We start from the raw sequence: 17911 nt of genomic DNA, 5'->3' as shown, positions 1-17911 counted from the left end.
ATATCTTCATTCTTCTTTCGGAATAGCTGAAATTATTGCTTCTTTCCAGCTGGGTGGCGTTTGCGCCTGTTTTAAAGCCCAGTTCAGTGTGGGAAGTATCACAGGGATCAGCTCATTTTTTAATTCAGTGTGGCTTTGTAGCACAAAGGCAGTAAAACTGCCTGTGCCAAAGCACACTGACTGTAATCCTGCGGGCTTAATAATAATAATAATAATAACTAGAAAATGCATTTCCTGCTGAAAATGCGTTGGAATGCTGAAAGCTGAAATGAATCTCAAAAACATTGCTGAAAATAGCTATCCAATTTTAAAAAAATTGCAAAAAGCTTAATTCAAAAAGTTGAAAGATTACAAATATGAAGTCATATGTAGCTGAAAGTATGAGAAGAAGAAGGCTTTGAAAGTTGAAGAAGTTTAACAGGATTTGAAGATTTTCTCCATAGAGATCCCATTCAAAAGAAAACTGCAAATAGCTTAATAATTCAAAGAATTTAAAGATTACAAATATGAAAAGTCATATCACCCCTCTCCTGAAAGAGCTGAACATTTTGATATTCGAATGGTTTCTGTGGCTTAAAAAATGTCAGCAGTAGTGATATTTGTAGTAGTAGTACTAGAAGTTGTAGATGTAGTAGAAGTATCATTAGTAGTAGAAGTATTAGTATTTAGAAGTAGTAGTAGTAATAGCTGTAGTAGTGGTCGTAGTATATAATATAACAGTAGTAGTAATAGTAATGGCAGTATTTGAAAAAGTCTAATTTTGAGCTTAATGTTTACATACAGTTAATCCATGGGGCTTTTATTTTGAAAGGGTGGGGCTGGGTGGGGGGGGGGGAGACATAATCATAATGTTTGACACATAAACAGAGGTTATTAAATGACAGGCTTCATCACAAGCATTTCAGTTAGAATTCACTCTGTGGGGCTTTTATTTTGAAGTGGGGGGGGGGGGGGGGGGAGATGGACTAATAATGTTAGATAAACACAAACAGGTTATTAAATGTCAGGCTTCATCGTAAGCATTTCAGTTAGAAATCATTCTGTGGGGCTTTTATTTTAAAATGGGGTGTGTGTGGGGGGGGGATCCTCTAAAGATCTCTAAGAACCTGAATGACTGTATGAGAGAGACACACAGAGAGAGAGACATACAGAGATAGAGGGAGAGAGACATACAGAGAGAGAGAGAGAGGAGTGTGTGTGTCTGTGAGTCTGTGTGTTTATCAACATCACTAATTAGCTTGATCAGAAACACCTGTGTCCTTGCAGCCTTTTCATGGAGATTAAACAGGGAAACACCTCTCAAACAAATCCTCAAAACTCCCATAACCGTAGCTCCTATTGCTCCGATATTAATAAATGAGAGGAAGGATGAGTTGAAGAACAGATCCTGTAAAAATTGTGTCTGTAGTGTAAAAAATGTGGCTGAACTGGCGATTTAGAAATGGGGTACCGTGTTCTGTGGAAGATGTTTTTGAAGCAAAATTTAACATTGGTCTCTATGGAGCAGAAAGTTGGTTTTCCTCTCAATTACAGGCTTCTGTGCCAAATGTGTAAATCTGTGGGATTCCACAGTCATTTGTCTACGACAAGGACAAGATTAGCTACTTCTACATCCAGAAATTATGCATGAAGAGTGAAGATTGTGGACACAGTGGCAAAAGACAAATGTTTTTTTCACAAGAATCTCAAGCTGCTCTTCACTCTAGCGGTGACATCACGCACTCTAAGCTGCGCAATACACACCCATTATAAAAGCAGAAAAGGGCTGAAAAAATCATAAAAGTTAAACTGCTGCAGTTCAAAAAGTATAAAAGATATCAAAAAGCTGAATAATGCGGCAATAGATCAGGGTTTTCTCAACATTTTAAAGTTTAAATGGTGTCTGTAGCTGAAAGTATGAGGAAGTAGAAGGATTTGAAAGTTGAAGAGGATTTGAACATTTTCTCCATAGAAACCCATTCAAAAAAAAAATTGCAAAAAGCTTAATAATTCATAAAGTTTAAAGGTTAGAAATATGAAAAGTCATAGCACCCCTCTGCTGAAAGAGCTGAACATTTTGATAGTTGAACGGTTTCTGTAGCTTAAAATATGAAGGAGCAGAAGAGTTTCAAAAAGCGTACGGAAGAAATATAATTATAAAAATAAAATAAAGAAGAACTAGAAAATGCATTTCCTGCTGAAAATGCGTTGGAATGCTGAAAGCTGAAATTAATCTCAAAAACATTGCTGAAAATAGATATCCAATTTTAAAAAAATTGCAAAAAGCTTAATAATTCAAAAAGTTGAAAGATTACAAATATGAAGTCATATGTAGCTGAAAGTATGAGGAAGAAGAAGGCTTTGAAAGTTGAAGAAGTTTAACAGGATTTGAAGATTTTCTCCATAAAGATCCCATTCAAACGAAAATTGCAAATAGCTTAATATTTCAAAGAATTTAAAGATTACAAATATGAAAAGTCATATCACCCCTCTCCTGAAAGAGCTGAACATTTTGATATTCAAATGGTTTCTGTGGCTTAAAAAATTTCATCAGTGGTGATATTTGTAGTAGTAGAAGTTGTATCTTTGAATCTTTATTGTTGGAATGCTTAACAGCATTCCAACAATAAAGATTCGAAGAACAATAGTTGGAATGCTTAACAGCATTCCAACAATAAAGATTCGAAGAACAATAGTTGGAATGCTTAACAGCATTCCAACAATAAAGATTCAAAGAACAATAGTTGGAATGCTTAACAGCATTCCAACAATAATCTTTATCCAAAAGTTTGGCGCGCTTCTCCTCACACAGCATTGCCAACAGCGGCTTGAAAAATACATCGAAACGTGCGGCCTGATCGGGATAGTGTGGTATCTATTTTTCGGAGAGATTCGCCCACCGGTTTCCCCAAAAATCCCCAAAAACTGAGAAAAATTGCCCCATTGACTTGAATGGGATTCCGGCGTGAAGAGAGCAAAAAAAAACACTAAACTTTGGGCCCATATTGACGAGCCGTACATTAACGTAGAAACATGATTCAAAGTTTAAAACTTAGACAAAACGCTGCACTTTATTGAGCCAAAGGGACATTTTGATAGCTAGCACAGTTTTCATGAAGTCACAGATTAAGTTTCAGGAAAATTTTGGGTCTGTTTCAGATTTTATAATGGGTGTGTATTGCACGGCTCGTTAAGAGCTAAAGTGAGAGCATAACTGTCAGAGTGGAGCGGAGCTTGAAAATCTTCTGTGATTTTTCCAAACAAATTGCTCCAGCTCCCACAATTTTTACTCTTAATACACCATTTTGGCCAAAAAGCTTGGAAATGTTGTGCTGGTCGCAGTAAAGTATCTATGGAATCCAACGGACTTACACATTTGGCTCAAAGAGCCGCAGAGCGACATGAACTCCAACCAACTGCTCCATTAGACTCCATGTTAAATCTGACCACTAATTTCTCAAAGAAAGCAGACGGTACCAGTTTTGTCTATTGCTCTGGAGCTCACATTTTTAACACCACAAACATAAAAAACACATCAGTGCGTTTGCCAGAGTCTTATCTTTCTCACGGTATCCATATTTTGGCACTCAGACTCCTGCTAATTTGTTAAAAAGAGGCACGGGTTTTGTTCAAAATCACTGTTTACTGTAATGTTCCTTAATCAGTCTGCCTCTAACACCAGGTGCGTCCTCGCCATGGCAACCAGTTACACACACGCAGGCAGGCTCTCTCTCTCTCTCACCCAGTCCCACCCTTTCAAAATAAAAGCCCCACAAATACAAGATTCAATCCAAGAGTATGAATCTAAAATGCAGAAAAAAGAGTAGTGCTATCTCTATTGAACCTGAATGACACTACCGGTAACGTTGGCGTGTGTATATATTGCGATTTCTTCGGGCAGTAGAAGCCACACTGTCAAAATTTCTTGAGGAATTTTCTAGTTCCTTATACCACTCGTATATCCATCTGATCCTGGGGACTTGCTTAATTCTAACCTAATTACAGATCTTAGTTCATCTTCCGTTATATCTGCCGTCATCCTTCTTTTTTTTTTCTTCATTTAAAGTGGGCAACTTTAGAGAATTTAGATAGCTGTCAATTTGGGTTACATCTCCCTCTGGGACATTAGAGTATAGATTTTTGAATTTCACTTCGTCGATTTTTTTTATCACTTTTGTTCTTGGATCCTTAATTCTGTGAATTGTGTTTTCTGCCATCTTCTTTTTCCATTTCCATGCTCGTATTTTCATTGATTTGGATCCACTATCATAGTGTCTCTGTTTCAAAAGCATTAAGCATTCTTGATTTCTTGTGTAGTAAAACTGTTAATTTTGTTCCTAATTCTTCTAATTTCCCCTAATGTATCTTGCGCTAAACTCGTGCTAAATTTTTTCTAATTCCTTCAGTTTGTTGTACAACTCCTCAAGCATTTTATTCCTTGTTTTCTTCTTATATGAGGATATTGCTATAATTTTCCCTCTTAGGACAACCTTTAAATTATCCCACAGAATGGGAGGTGAAACTTCTCCATTGTCATTGAATTCTAGGTAAAGACTAATCTCTTTTCTAATTTGTTTCTTAACATCCAGATCATTGAGTAAACTTGAATTCAGTTTCTATGTAGTACTCTTTGTTCTCAAGTTAAGATCAACAGAGAGGTATATGGGTGCATGCTCATTTAGATATATTGTCCCAATCCCACAATTGTTTATTCTATCCATATCTATATCAGGTCTCTCCATATGTCAATTAAACCAACTTCCTCAAAAAGTGTGTTGACTTTCTTATATATGGACTTCCTTTCATGACTCTTCCTACTGGAGGAGTCTAAGGCCCTGTCCACATTACTCCGTTTTTACTCCGTATTTGCTACGTTTACACTGAGCGCCCACACTACGCCGGAGTTTTGGAGCACCCTAAACGGAGGAATCTGAAAACTCCGCCGAGGTTGGAGGTGTTTGAGAACTCCGGGGTTGCGTTTGCGTGTGGACGGTCGGATACGGATGTGCTTAGAGAAAAATTACGCCCACACCCGTGTTCGCTACTGGATTGGTTCTTGGCAACCATGACGTCTCCGTCCCTGATTCGTCACACTCACTATCACGTGACCCGTACCCGGAAGAAAACAAACTGGGCTACCAGCGATTCATTTCAACATGGATAACTAATTGCAAGCGTTGCTGCTAGCACAACAGCTACATGATGTTGCTGCTAACACAACAGCTAGCAGCAGTTAGCAGCTGTTGTGCAGTAAAAGTCTGCATTTCTGTGGAGGAAGCAGCTGTTATTGGAGTGATTAGCGAGCGGCGTGACCAGCATCAGCCCTATGGAGCAGCTCGTTGTTTTTAGATTCTAATGAGAAGACACGCTGCACTAACGTTTTACTTCTTCCGTTTGGTAGCCTTGAGAGACCTTAGTCTGTAAGTATGTCTTTATGAAGCATGAAAAGATGTACGTAGATATATTCTATTCGCGTGTTTAGTATAACATTTGTGTTGTATTAAATGCTAATCGCGGTTAGCATTTCTCCATTGGCGGTAATGTTAAAATTAGCTTAGAAGCTAGCTAGTCGGACATGATGTTCAGAGCTACTAGTGAGAACAGACATCAACAACACGGAGGAAACGAGTGAGAGACGTGTGTTGACCACATTGATGGACCCATAATCTAGTAAATGTTTATGTGTAAGTGTTGATGTTAAAGTAAATTTGGAGAGAGAGAGAGAGATAGACCCGCAGCGCTGTAACTACGTCTGAAAAATAAAACTTCTAAAACTTTCCACGAACTGTGTCTGTTTGAGTTTATAGAGGGAGATTTTAGAGGAAGATCTTAAGTATCAAATACAACCTTTCATTATTAAAGACTACTTTATTACTCTGTCGTATTTCTTTTTTTTTTAAACTAAGCAAGCAATCCACTTCCTGTTTACACCGTCACGCGCATGCCCAGTGTACGTTAATGGTCACGTGCTGTCCGCCTTCGAAGGCTGCCGTGTGGACGCAGATCAACTCGAGAATGATGCTGAAACTCCCGTGTGGACGGAGATCGTTTCTATTTGACAAATCTGCATCCAAGGAGAAACGGAGTAATGTGGACAGGGCCTAACTTTGGCTGTTGGTGTATATTTAAGTCCCCCCCCCCCCCATATCAAGAGTCCTTCTGTTTCTATTTCATGATATTGGTGTTGTTGGTGATTTTCTGGAAAAAACCTAGATCGCTCCTTGATCGCTTCCTGGGGGTGCATATATAGTATATTAAACAGAGTAACAGGATTCCCATCTATATACCCCCTTACCAAAATATATCTCCCCTCCTTGTCTCCCATTTGAAATAGTTTTTCAAAATTTTGTTTGCTTGAAATACATAGGTATTTTCATATATGCATCTTTTACATCCCCGGAGATCTTAAACCAAAATGTAAATGCACACTAATACCATGTCCTAGTAAATCCCTGTTTATTGGATTTATATTTTGTATCTACCTCAGTGTAACAACTGTGGTAGATCCACAATTGTTCTTAAAAAAAAACACTCAAAAAAAAACAACACATCAACAAACCTCTGAATAAACTTCCAGAATATAAATAGGAATGAATCTGGAAAGTTGTGTAAGTGCTACTGAAGTGGAGATTTCACTCTTAGAGTCTGAGAAAATTCTTATTTTGAGATATGTATTGTATTCTATACATTACAGGTAACTAGGGTAAAATAATTAACTAACTATAACTAACTATGCTCAGCAACCCACCGGTTCCCCCTCAGGCTAACACTGTGAGCTCTGTCTGTACTTTCAATGTAGTTTGCGCCAACAACATGTTGAGACTCGTTGAGAAGCAATTGAAATGCTCACTATCTCGGATCTTGCACTGAGTCTAGGTGGAATTCTCACCAACCACTCCATGTATCTCCATATACAATAAACTTATATTATGTTACAGTAGTTCCATACTTGGGTCACATGGTGAGCAAATCCCATTCCAATGGAAAATATATATGAACTTGCATGTACTAAATTTCAGATGTTGAATGTTGTCTAAACACAAGGAACTATATGACAACATAACGCAACATAAATAAGAGCATCAAATTGGTAAAATTCTCAAAGAAATGAGCAACTACCTGATCAAAGACGAGGTAAAGAAGACTGCCATTCACCACATGACATAGTACAGGACATATTTTGGTCAGTACCAAAAATGTGTTATTTTCGATAACCAGCTCTTGATGAATTTGGTGCTGGCACATAATCACAACACTGCAGACTTGAATACAAAATAGAAAATGCATTTCCTGCTGAAAATGCGTTGGAATGCTGAAAGCTGAAATGAATCTCAAAAACATTGCTGAAAATAGATATCCAATCCTCTTAAAATCTCTAAGACCTGAATGACTGTATGAGAGAGAGACACAGACAGAGAGAGAGAGAGGAGAGAGAATGCGTGAGAGAGAGAGAGAGAGAGAGAATGCGTGAGAGAGAGAGAGAGACTCTGATCTCTCTGGCAATCTTTCTCATTTGGAGATTGTCCTATGTTTTATCTTTTACAGCTTACATGACTATTGTCCTGCTCTGCCATGTCTTTCCTCGTCTCTCCCTCTTGTGTCGCGGTGTGTGTAAATGTCACTCGAATCAGGAAACTTATCAGAATACCCATATTTGATTAGCTGAGCTGCATCACGTATATCTCTAAATCGTGTGTGTGCGGCTTTTATTTTAAAATGGGGGGGGTCCTCTAAAAGTCTCCAAGACCTGAATGACTGTATGAGAGAGAGACACACAGAGAGAGAGCGAGAGAGAGAGAGAGAGAGACAGACAGAGAGATAGAGGGAGAGGAGTGTGTGTGTCTGTGAGTCTGTGTGTTTATCAACATCACTAATGAGCTCATATAAACACCTGTGTGCTTGGGTGCATGCTGGTGATTGGAGCACCTGTGAGTTAAAGGCTAATTAAGAGAGAGAGTGAACAGTGATTTTCAACAAAACTACCTGTCAAACATATGCCCTTTATACCAAAACCATGAGACTAATCAATAAAATATGGATACTGTGAGAGAGATAAGACTCTGGCAAACGCGGAGATGTGTTTTTTATGTTTGTGGTGTTAAAAATGAGAGCTCCAGCGCAATATGCAAAACTGGTACCGTCTGCTTTCTTTGAGAAATGAGTGGTCAGATTTAACATGGAGTCTAATGGAGCAGTTGGTTGGAGTTCATGTCGCTCTGCTGCTCCTTGAGCCAAATGTGTAAGTCTGTGGGATTCCACAGTCATTTGTCTATGACAAGGACAAGATTAGCTACTTCTCCATCAAAAAATATGCATGAAGAGTGAAGATTGTAGACACAATGGCAAAATACAAATGTTTTTTTCACAAGAATCTCAAGCTGCTCTTCACTCTAGCAGTGACATCACGCACTCTAAGCTGGAAATATGAGGACGTTGAAGGATTTGAAAGTTGAAGAAGTTTTGAACATTTTCTCCATTGGAATCCCATTCAAAATAAAAATTGCAAAAAGCTTAATAATTCATGAAGCATAAGAGATAGAAATATGAAAAGTCATAGCATAAATGTCATTAAAGAGCTGAACATTTTGATAGTTGAACGGTTTCTGTAGCTTAAAATATGAAGGAGCAGAAGAGGTGGGATGGAAGAAATATAATAACTAGAAAATGCATTTCCTGCTGAAAATGCGTTGGAATGCTGAAAGCTGAAATGAATCTCAAAAACATTGCTGAAAATAGATATCCAATTTAAAAAAAATTGCAAAAAGCTTAATAATTCAAATAGTTTAAAGATTACAACTAGAAAATGCATTTCCTGCTGAAAATGCGTTGGAATGCTGAAAGCTGAAATGAATCTCAAAAACATTGCTGAAAATAGATATCCAATTTAAAAAAAATTGCAAAAAGCTTAATAATTCAAAAAGTTGAAAGATTACAAATATGAAGTCATATGTAGCTGAAAGTATGAGAAGAAGAAGGCTTTGAAAGTTGAAGAAGTTTAACAGGATTTGAAGATTTTCTCCATAGAGATCCCATTCAAAAGAAAATTGCAAATAGCTTAATAATTCAAAGAATTTAAAGATTACAAATATGAAAAGTCATATCACCCCTCTCCTGAAAGAGCTGAACATTTTGATATTCGAATGGTTTCTGTGGCTTAAAAAATGTCAGCAGTAGTGATATTTGTAGTAGTAGTAGTAGAAGTTGTAGTTGTAGTAGAAGTATCATTAGTAGTAGAAGTATTAGTATTTAGAAGAAGTAGTAGAAGTAGTAGTAGTAATAGCTGTAGTAGTGGTCGTAGTATATAATATAACAGTAGTAGTAGTAGTAATAGTAATGGCAGTATTTGAAAAAGTCTAATTTTGAGCTTAATGTTTACATACAGTTAATCCATGGGGCTTTTATTTTGAAAGGGTTGGGGCTGGGTGGGGGGGAGAGGAGACATAATCATAATGTTTGACACAAACAGAGGTTATTAAATGACAGGCTTCATCACAAGCATTTCAGTTATATTTCACTCTGTGGGGCTTTTATTTTAAAATGGGGTGTGTGTGTGTGGGGGGGGATCCTCTAAAGATCTCTAAGAACCTGAATGACTGTATGAGAGAGAGACAGAGAGAGAGAGAGAGAGAGACACACAGAGAGATAGAGAGAGAGGAGTGCGTGTGTGTCTGTGAGTCTGTGTGTTTATCAACATCACTAATGAGCTTGATCAGAAACACCTGTGTCCTTGCAGCCTTTTCATGGAGATTAAACAGGGAAACACCTCTCAAACAAATCCTCAAAACTCCCATAACCGTAGCTCCTATTGCTCCGATATTAATAAATGAGAGGAAGGATGAGTTGAAGAACAGATCCTGTAAAAATTGTGTCTGTAGTGTAAAAAATGTGGCTGAACTGGCGATTTAGAAATGGGGTACCGTGTTCTGTGGAAGATGTTTTTGAAGCAAAATTTAACATTGGTCTCTATGGAGCAGAAAGTTGGTTTTCCTCTCAATTACAGGCTTCTGTGTCAAATGTGTAAATCTGTGGGATTCCACAGTCATTTGTCTACGACAAGGACAAGATTAGCTACTTCTACATCCAGAAATTATGCATGAAGAGTGAAGATTGTGGACACAGTGGCAAAAGACAAATGTTTTTTTCACAAGAATCTCAAGCTGCTCTTCACTCTAGCGGTGACATCACGCACTCTAAGCTGCGCAATACACACCCATTATAAAAGCAGAAAAGGGCTGAAAAATCATAAAAGTTAAACTGCTGCAGTTCAAAAAGTGTAAAATATATTACAATGCTGAATAAGGTGGCAATAGATCAGGGTTTTCTCAACATTTTAAAGGTGAAATGGTGTCTGTAGCTGAAAATATCAGGAAGTTGAAGGATTTGAAAGTTGAAGAAGTTTAAGAGGATTTGAACATTTTCTCCATTGAAATCCCATTCAAAATAAAAATTGCAAAAAGCTTAATAATTCATAAAGCATAAGACATAGAAATATGAAAAGTCATAGCATAAATGTCATTAAAGAGCTGAACATTTTGATAGTTGAACGGTTTCTGTAGCTTAAAATATGAAGGAGCAGAAGAGGTGGGACGGAAGAAATATAATAATAACTAGAAAATGCATTTCCTGCTGAAAATGCGTTGGAATGCTGAAAGCTGAAATGAATCTCTAAAACATTGCTGAAAATAGATATCCAATTTTTAAAAAATTGCAAAAAGCTTAATAAATCAAAAAGTTGAAAGATTACAAATATGAAGTCATATGTAGCTGAAAGTATGAGAAGAAGGCTTTGAAAGTTGAAGAAGTTTAACAGGATTTGAAGATTTTCTCCATAGAGATCCCATTCAAAAGAAAATTGCAAATAGCTTAATATTTCAAAGAATTTAATGATTACAAATATGAAAAGAGCTGAATATTTTGATTTTCGAACGGTTTCTGTGGCTTAAAAAATGTCAACAGTAGTGATATTTGTAGTAGTACTAGAAGTTGTAGTTGTAGTAGAAGTATTATTAGTAGTAGAAGTATTACTGGCATTAGAATAAGTACTAGTTAACGTTTAAATACAGTTAATCCATAGGGCTTTTATTTTGAAAGGGTGGGGCTGGGTGGGGGAGAGAGGAGGAGGAGACAGAATCAGAAAGTATGAAACACACATACAGAGGTTATTAAATGTCAGGCTTCATCACAAGCATTCCAGTTAGAATTCACTCTGTGGGGCTTTTATTTTAAAATGGAGTGGGGGGAGGGGAGTCCTGTAAAAAGCTGTCAGACCTGAATGACTGTATGAGAGACACACACAGAGAAAGAGAGACATACAGAGATAGAGGGAGAGAGACACACAGAGAGAGAGAGAGAGAGAGAGAGAGGAGTGTGTCTGTGAGTCTGTGAGTCTGTGTTTATCAACATCACTAATGAGCTTAATCAGAAACACCTGTGTCCTTGCAGCCTTTTCATGGAGATTAAACAGGGAAACACCTCTCAAACAAATCCTCAAAACTCCCATAACCGTAGCTCCTATTGCTCAGATATTAATAAATGAGAGGAAGGATGAGTTGAAGAACGGATCCTGTAAAAATTGTGTCTGTAGTGTAAAAAATGTGGCTGAACTGGCGATTTAGAAATGGGGTACCGTGTTCTGTAGAAGATGTTTTTGAAGCAAAATTTAACATTGGTCTCTATGGAGCAGAAAGTTGGTTTTCCTCTCAATTACAGGCTTCTGTGTCAAATGTGTAAATCTGTGGGATTCCACAGTCATTTGTCTACGACAAGGACAATATTAGCTACTTCTACATCCAGAAATTATGCATGAAGAGTGAAGATTGTGGACACAGTGGCAAAAGACAAATGTTTTTTTCACAAGAATCTCAAGCTGCTCTTCACTCTAGCGGTGACATCACGCACTCTAAGCTGCGCAATACACACCCATTATAAAGTCAGAAAAGGGCTGAAAAAATCATAAAAGTTAAACTGCTGCAGTTCAAAAAGTATAAAAGATATCAAAAAGCTGAATAATGCAGCAATAGATCAGGGTTTTCTCAACATTTTAAAGTTTAAATGGTGTCTGTAGCTGAAAGTATGAGGAAGTAGAAGGATTTGAAAGTTGAAGAGGATTTGAACATTTTCTCCATAGAAACCCATTCAAAAAAACAATTGCAAAAAGCTTAATAATTCATAAAGTTTAAAGGTTATGAATATGAAAAGTCATAGCACACATGAGCTGAAAGAGCTGAACATTTTGATATTTGAACGGTTTCTGTAGCTTAAAAAATGTGGAAGGAGATAGATAGCAAAATACGTACGGAAGAAATAGTTGAATAAAGAGAAACAGGATAACAATAGTTGGAATGCTTAACAGCATTCCAACAACTAGAAAATGCATTTCCTGCTGAAAATGCGTTGGAATGCTTAAAGCTGAAATTAATCTCAAAAACATTGCTGAAAATAGATATCCAATTTAAAAAGAAATTGCAAAAAGCTTAATAATTCAAAAAGTTGAAAGATTACAAATATGAAGCCATATGTAGCTGAAAGTATGAGAAGAAGAAGGCTTTGAAAGTTGAAGAAGTTTAACAGGATTTGAAGATTTTCTCCATAGAGATCCCATTCAAAAGAAAATTGCAAATAGCTTAATATTTGAAGGAATTTAAAGATTACAAATATGAAAAGTCTTATCACCCCTCTCCTGAAAGAGCTGAACATTTTGATATTCGAATGGTTTCTGTGGCTTAAAAAATGTCAGCAGTAGTGATATTTGTAGTAGTAGTACTAGAAGTTGTAGTTGTAGTGGAAGTATTATTAGTAGTAGAAGTATTAGTAGCATTATAATAAGTAGTAGCAGTAGTGATATTTGTAATAGTAGTCGTAGAAGTTGTAGTTGTAGTAGAAGTATCATTAGTAGTAAAAGTATTAGTATTTAGAAGAAGTAGTAGAAGTAGAAGTAGTAATAGCTGTAGTAGTGGTCGTAGTATATAATATAACAGTAGTAGTAATAGTAATGGCAGTATTTGAAAAAGTCTAATTTTGAGCTTAATGTTTACATACAGTTAATCCATGGGGCTTTTATTTTGAAAGGGTGGGGCTGGGTGGGGGGGAGAGGAGACATAATCATAATGTTTGACACATAAACAGAGGTTATTAAATGACAGGCTTCATCACAAGCATTTCAGTTATATTTCACTCTGTGGGGCTTTTATTTTGAAATGGGGTGTGGGGGGGAGAAGGGGAGAGGAGATGGACTCATATTGTTAGATTAACACAAACAGGTTATTAAATGACAGGCTTCATCACAAGCATTTCAGTTAGAATTCATTCTGTGGGGCTTTTATTTTGAAATGGGGTGTGGGGGGGGAGATAAGGGGAGAGGAGATGGACTCATAATGTTAGATAAACATAAACAGGTTATTAAATGTCAGGCTTCATCATAAGCATTTCAGTTAGAATTCATTCTGTGGGGCTTTTATTTTAAAATGGGGTGTGTGTGTGTGGGGGGGGGGGATCCTCTAAAGATCTCTAAGAACCTGAATGACTATGAGAGAGAGACACAGAGAGAGAGAGACACAGAGAGAGAGAGAGATAGAGGAGTGCGTGTGTGTCTGTGAGTCTGTGTGTTTATCAACATCACTAATGAGCTTAATCAGAAACACCTGTGTCCTTGCAGCCTTTTCATGGAGATTAAACAGGGAAACACCTCTCAAACAAATCCTCAAAACTCCCATAACCGTAGCTCCTATTGCTCCGATATTAATAAATGAGAGGAAGGAAGAGTTGAAGAACAGATCCTGTAAAAATTGTGTCTGTAGTGTAAAAAATGTGGCTGAACTGGCGATTTAGAAATGGGGTACCGTGTTCTGTGGAAGATGTTTTTGAAGCTAAATTTAACATTGGTCTCTATGGAGCAGAAAGTTGGTTTTCCTCTCAATTACAGGCTTCTGTGTCAAATGTGTAAATCTGTGGGATTCCACAGTCATTTGTCTACGACAAGGACAAGATTAGCTACTTCTACATCCAGAAATGATGCATGAAGAGTGAAGATTGTGGACACAGTGGCAAAAGACAAATGTTTTTTTCACAAGAATCTCAAGCTGCTCTTCACTCTAGCGGTGACATCACGCACTCTAAACTGCGCAATACACACCCATTATAAAGTCAGAAAAGGGCTGAAAAAATCATAAAAATTAAATTGCTGCAGTTCAAAAAGTATAAAAGATATCAAAAAGCTGAATAATGCGGCAATAGATCAGGGTTTTCTCAACATTTTAAAGTTTAAATGGTGTCTGTAGCTGAAAGTATGAGGAAGTAGAAGGATTTGAAAGATGAAGAGGATTTGAACATTTTCTCCATTGAAACCCATTCAAAGAAAAATGTGCAAAAAGCTTAATAATTCAAAAAGTTTAAAGATTATAATTATGAGAGCACCCCTCTCCTGAAAGAGCTGAACATTTTGATATTCGAACGGTTTCTGTAGCTTAAAATATGAAGGAGCAGAAGAGTTTGAAAAAACGTACAGAAGAAATGTAAAAATAAAATAAAGAAGAATAAAGAAACATGATAACAATAGTTGGAATGCTTAACAGCATTCCAACAATTATTTCAACCTCTCAGTGTTCTGCTGTCTGAAAATGAAAAGTCAGTCGATTCTACAAACTAGAGAGATACAAGCTTAATATTGAGTCATCGCTCATCACTTAAGTATTATCAATAAAATAATATATATTTTTACAATAATACCAATGCAAAACCCTTCAGAGCTGTGTCTATCATCTACCCTCTGCTGCCCCTATCACACTGATGTTTTCATTCTTTGTCCTGTATCGCTTATCACACACACACACACACACACACACACACACACACACACACACACACACACACATGTCCTCACCTCTAAAACGTGTTCTGTTTGTTGTTCACGGTCCAGTTTCCTGGAGGTTGTGGTGATCAGACCTGAGACAGAAAACAGTAGAGAAAACAATTAGATAAAAGACAAACACAGACACACAAACACACACACACACACTCCGTGGTGCCAGTAAGCCAAATGAGCAAAGTGACATTGTAATTAGTTGTAGGTGTCAGACACGATGGCTTTTTCTATTAACATTGAATGAGAGAAGGGGAGAGGAAGAAAGAGAGGGAGCCACAGATGCAGTTATTAGTGTTTTGAATGTTGGTACATGTTTGACTGACTGTGGGTTAGCTTGCTGCTTGAATAATAAAGAGGACTTTAAAAAAGGGAGAGGAGGGAGGCATGTTCTTTAGATCTTGCATAAGTTTAAATCACAGTATCATGATCATACACTTGGATGCTAACATCTGAACATACTTGAGGAAGATCATTAATATACATTCAAATAAGATTGGCCCTAAAATAGACCCTTGGGCGACCCCTATTGTACAACTAGCATATGAGGACCACGCATCACCGACTCTAGTACATTGTTATATGTACTAGAGCTTATTTTCAAGGATTTCATCCAGTACAGGGCATCAACAGATAAATAAAATGTAGACATTTGAAAGTAAAACATTAGGATTGATTGTGTCAAATCTAAAATCATGCTTCCAACAGCACCACTTTTATCAAGATAACTTTTGATATATTGAACAAAATCTATTTGCTGTCTATTAAATGATGCTTTTGGTGTAGAGAAAATTCACCTTCATTTAAATGACAGACTAAATGACATGTTAGAAGCTACAGGGAGGATACTATAATAAATACAAGCTTTATGGATAGATTTATCAGATGAGTTAAAGTTATAAACTTATATTTCTTAACAAATCAATATTAAAGACAACTATTGACTAAGATCAAGGACTTTTATTACTGCAGATTCTAAGACATTTTCAATTGTGAAAACTGTTTTTTTCAGGTTCAGACACTTAATCCCACACCAAAATTCTTGGCCAAATACTGTACCGAGTCTACAAGGATGAATTCAAGATTGTAGCTATTGGTTATTTATCTTCTATCACTTCAATGTTATGTCTCTGCTTCATTAACCTCCAATGATACTCATTTAACCAGGGTAGATTATATTTTTGACCTTTTGCAAAATACGGGTGAGGGAGTTAGGGCCGATGATGAGCATTTCAGATTTATTGCAGTTGAGTTTGAGAAAGTTCTGTTGCATCCATGATTTTATATGAGTGAGACAGGTGGTGAGAGTGGAGTGGGTGACGGAGGTGATGGTCTTGGAGGAGAAGTAGAGTTTATGTTACATTAGACATCAGACTGACATGCTAACAAGCCAGGAGCATCTGACTCCAGTTCCTGCATCTGTTAGTGTCAATTTATTAGCAGGATGTGACAGCACTCAACAACTACACAACACACACACACACACACACACACACACACGCACAGTGGGTCTATTAACTACTGTCTCTCTGTATGCATCCAGCTGCTGTGTCAGCATCAAAGTCACAAATGACAAAACACACATACCCGCAACATCTCACAGTTGTTGTTTTCACTCAGTAACACATACACACCCACACTCACTAATAAACACATCAAGACCTTAAGACATTACATTACAGTCATTTAGCAGACGCTTTTATCCAAAGCGACTTACAATTCAGATTCTATATTATTTCTACACCGTAGGCACAGCTACAGGAGCAATTTTGGGGTTAAGTGTCTTGCTCAAGGACACATCGACATGCGACTAGCAGAGCCGGAGTCGGGGATCGAACCGCCGACCCTCTGATTGAAGGACGGCCCTGCTATCCACTGGCCGCTAGCCACAGTCGCCCAGACATCAGTGCATGTTATTATAAAAACACCCACACACCGACACAGACATGCTTGCACTTCTATAATTAGATGCTGAAGAAAAGATTGCAAAATTTGAGTAAACTCACACACAATTCATTCACCTCACCACACAAAGACACACCATCTGTTGTGAAGTAACCCACCCTCCCCCCTTCTGACAGAAACCTAATTAACAAAAACCAACAACATTCCGGCATCATCATGTTGCATCATTGCATGTTATGAGTGTTTAGTTCTCAGCAGCTGTCCTGTCTGCATTAGCATTTCACTAGCTGGACTCCAATAAACACTAATTAGGACACGCACGTATACGTGCATGTGAGCATTTATTTATAGTCCCACATGTCTGTATGTATGTATGTACATCTGTGTTTGATTAGTACTACTCAGCCATGCAGACGCACATGTGTGCTTGCGTTTGACTCTTAACTAGGCTGACCTGAACCTTTGACAGTTAGTAACCAACATCAGGTCAGTATTTAAATAAAGCATTTTTTTATTAGATTATTACATTGTACCCCAAAAAGCACTCCATGATGTGAAAATAGTGATCCCACAGTATTCATTAAGCATCAATAATAAAGGTGAAGGCTGCAATTCTAATCCAATAAGCCTATGCTTCTTGTCAATGTATCCTATCATGAATTTGGATAAAGTGATTCATTTTATAAAATGAGTTGATGTTTTTCTTTAATAAATCAACTTTCTTTAATAAATATAAGTCATCAGTGCTGCTTCCTTTGGTGTGCGTGGAGGGAGAGCAAACATTTTTTTGACCGCAGTGAAAATGTTGAGGTTAAATGCTAACAAATATGGATTGAAGCAGAATATTTTGTTCGATAAAAACATGTGCATTTTTTCAAAAACTTTTAACTTTTGGACTTCACAACGCTGTGGAGTATTGGAAATCTTTGGATCAAACAAGTCAGGAAAAAGGTTGATATAGACTTCAAATGTCAATATTATAAAAGATGCTCTCAAAACATTAAATCATGCCAAAGTTATCTGGGATCCAAGATTTAAACCAAAAGCTCTGTTAGTGGGCCTAATATTAGAAGAAAAGTGGGCCCAGAAAGCAGGTTAAACAAATTAACCGGGAACTCTGAGTAAACTAACCCCGAACTCTGAGTAAACTAACCCCGAACTCTGAGTAAA

General features: G+C 37.2%; 1 protein-coding gene across 2 annotated transcripts in view; it reads right to left on the bottom strand.

The window, feature by feature from the left end:
• The window catches only part of LOC142931500 (protocadherin Fat 3-like), a 122032-nt gene that overhangs the window by 64830 nt on the left and 39291 nt on the right, over window positions 1–17911 (bottom strand). For both annotated transcript variants that reach the window (XM_076075448.1, XM_076075449.1), the window contains exon 3: window positions 14858–14919. In XM_076075448.1, coding sequence (XP_075931563.1) covers window positions 14858–14919 — 62 coding nt within the window. The remainder of the gene's footprint in view (window positions 1–14857; window positions 14920–17911) is intronic.

Source organism: Anarhichas minor, unplaced genomic scaffold (assembly GCF_050575085.1).
Source record: "Anarhichas minor isolate MPS153535 unplaced genomic scaffold, ASM5057508v1 ptg000052l, whole genome shotgun sequence".
In the NCBI taxonomy this organism is placed as follows: domain Eukaryota; kingdom Metazoa; phylum Chordata; class Actinopteri; order Perciformes; family Anarhichadidae; genus Anarhichas; species Anarhichas minor.
Note: the sequence above shows the minus strand (reverse complement) of the source record. Positions and strands in the feature narration are given on the sequence as shown.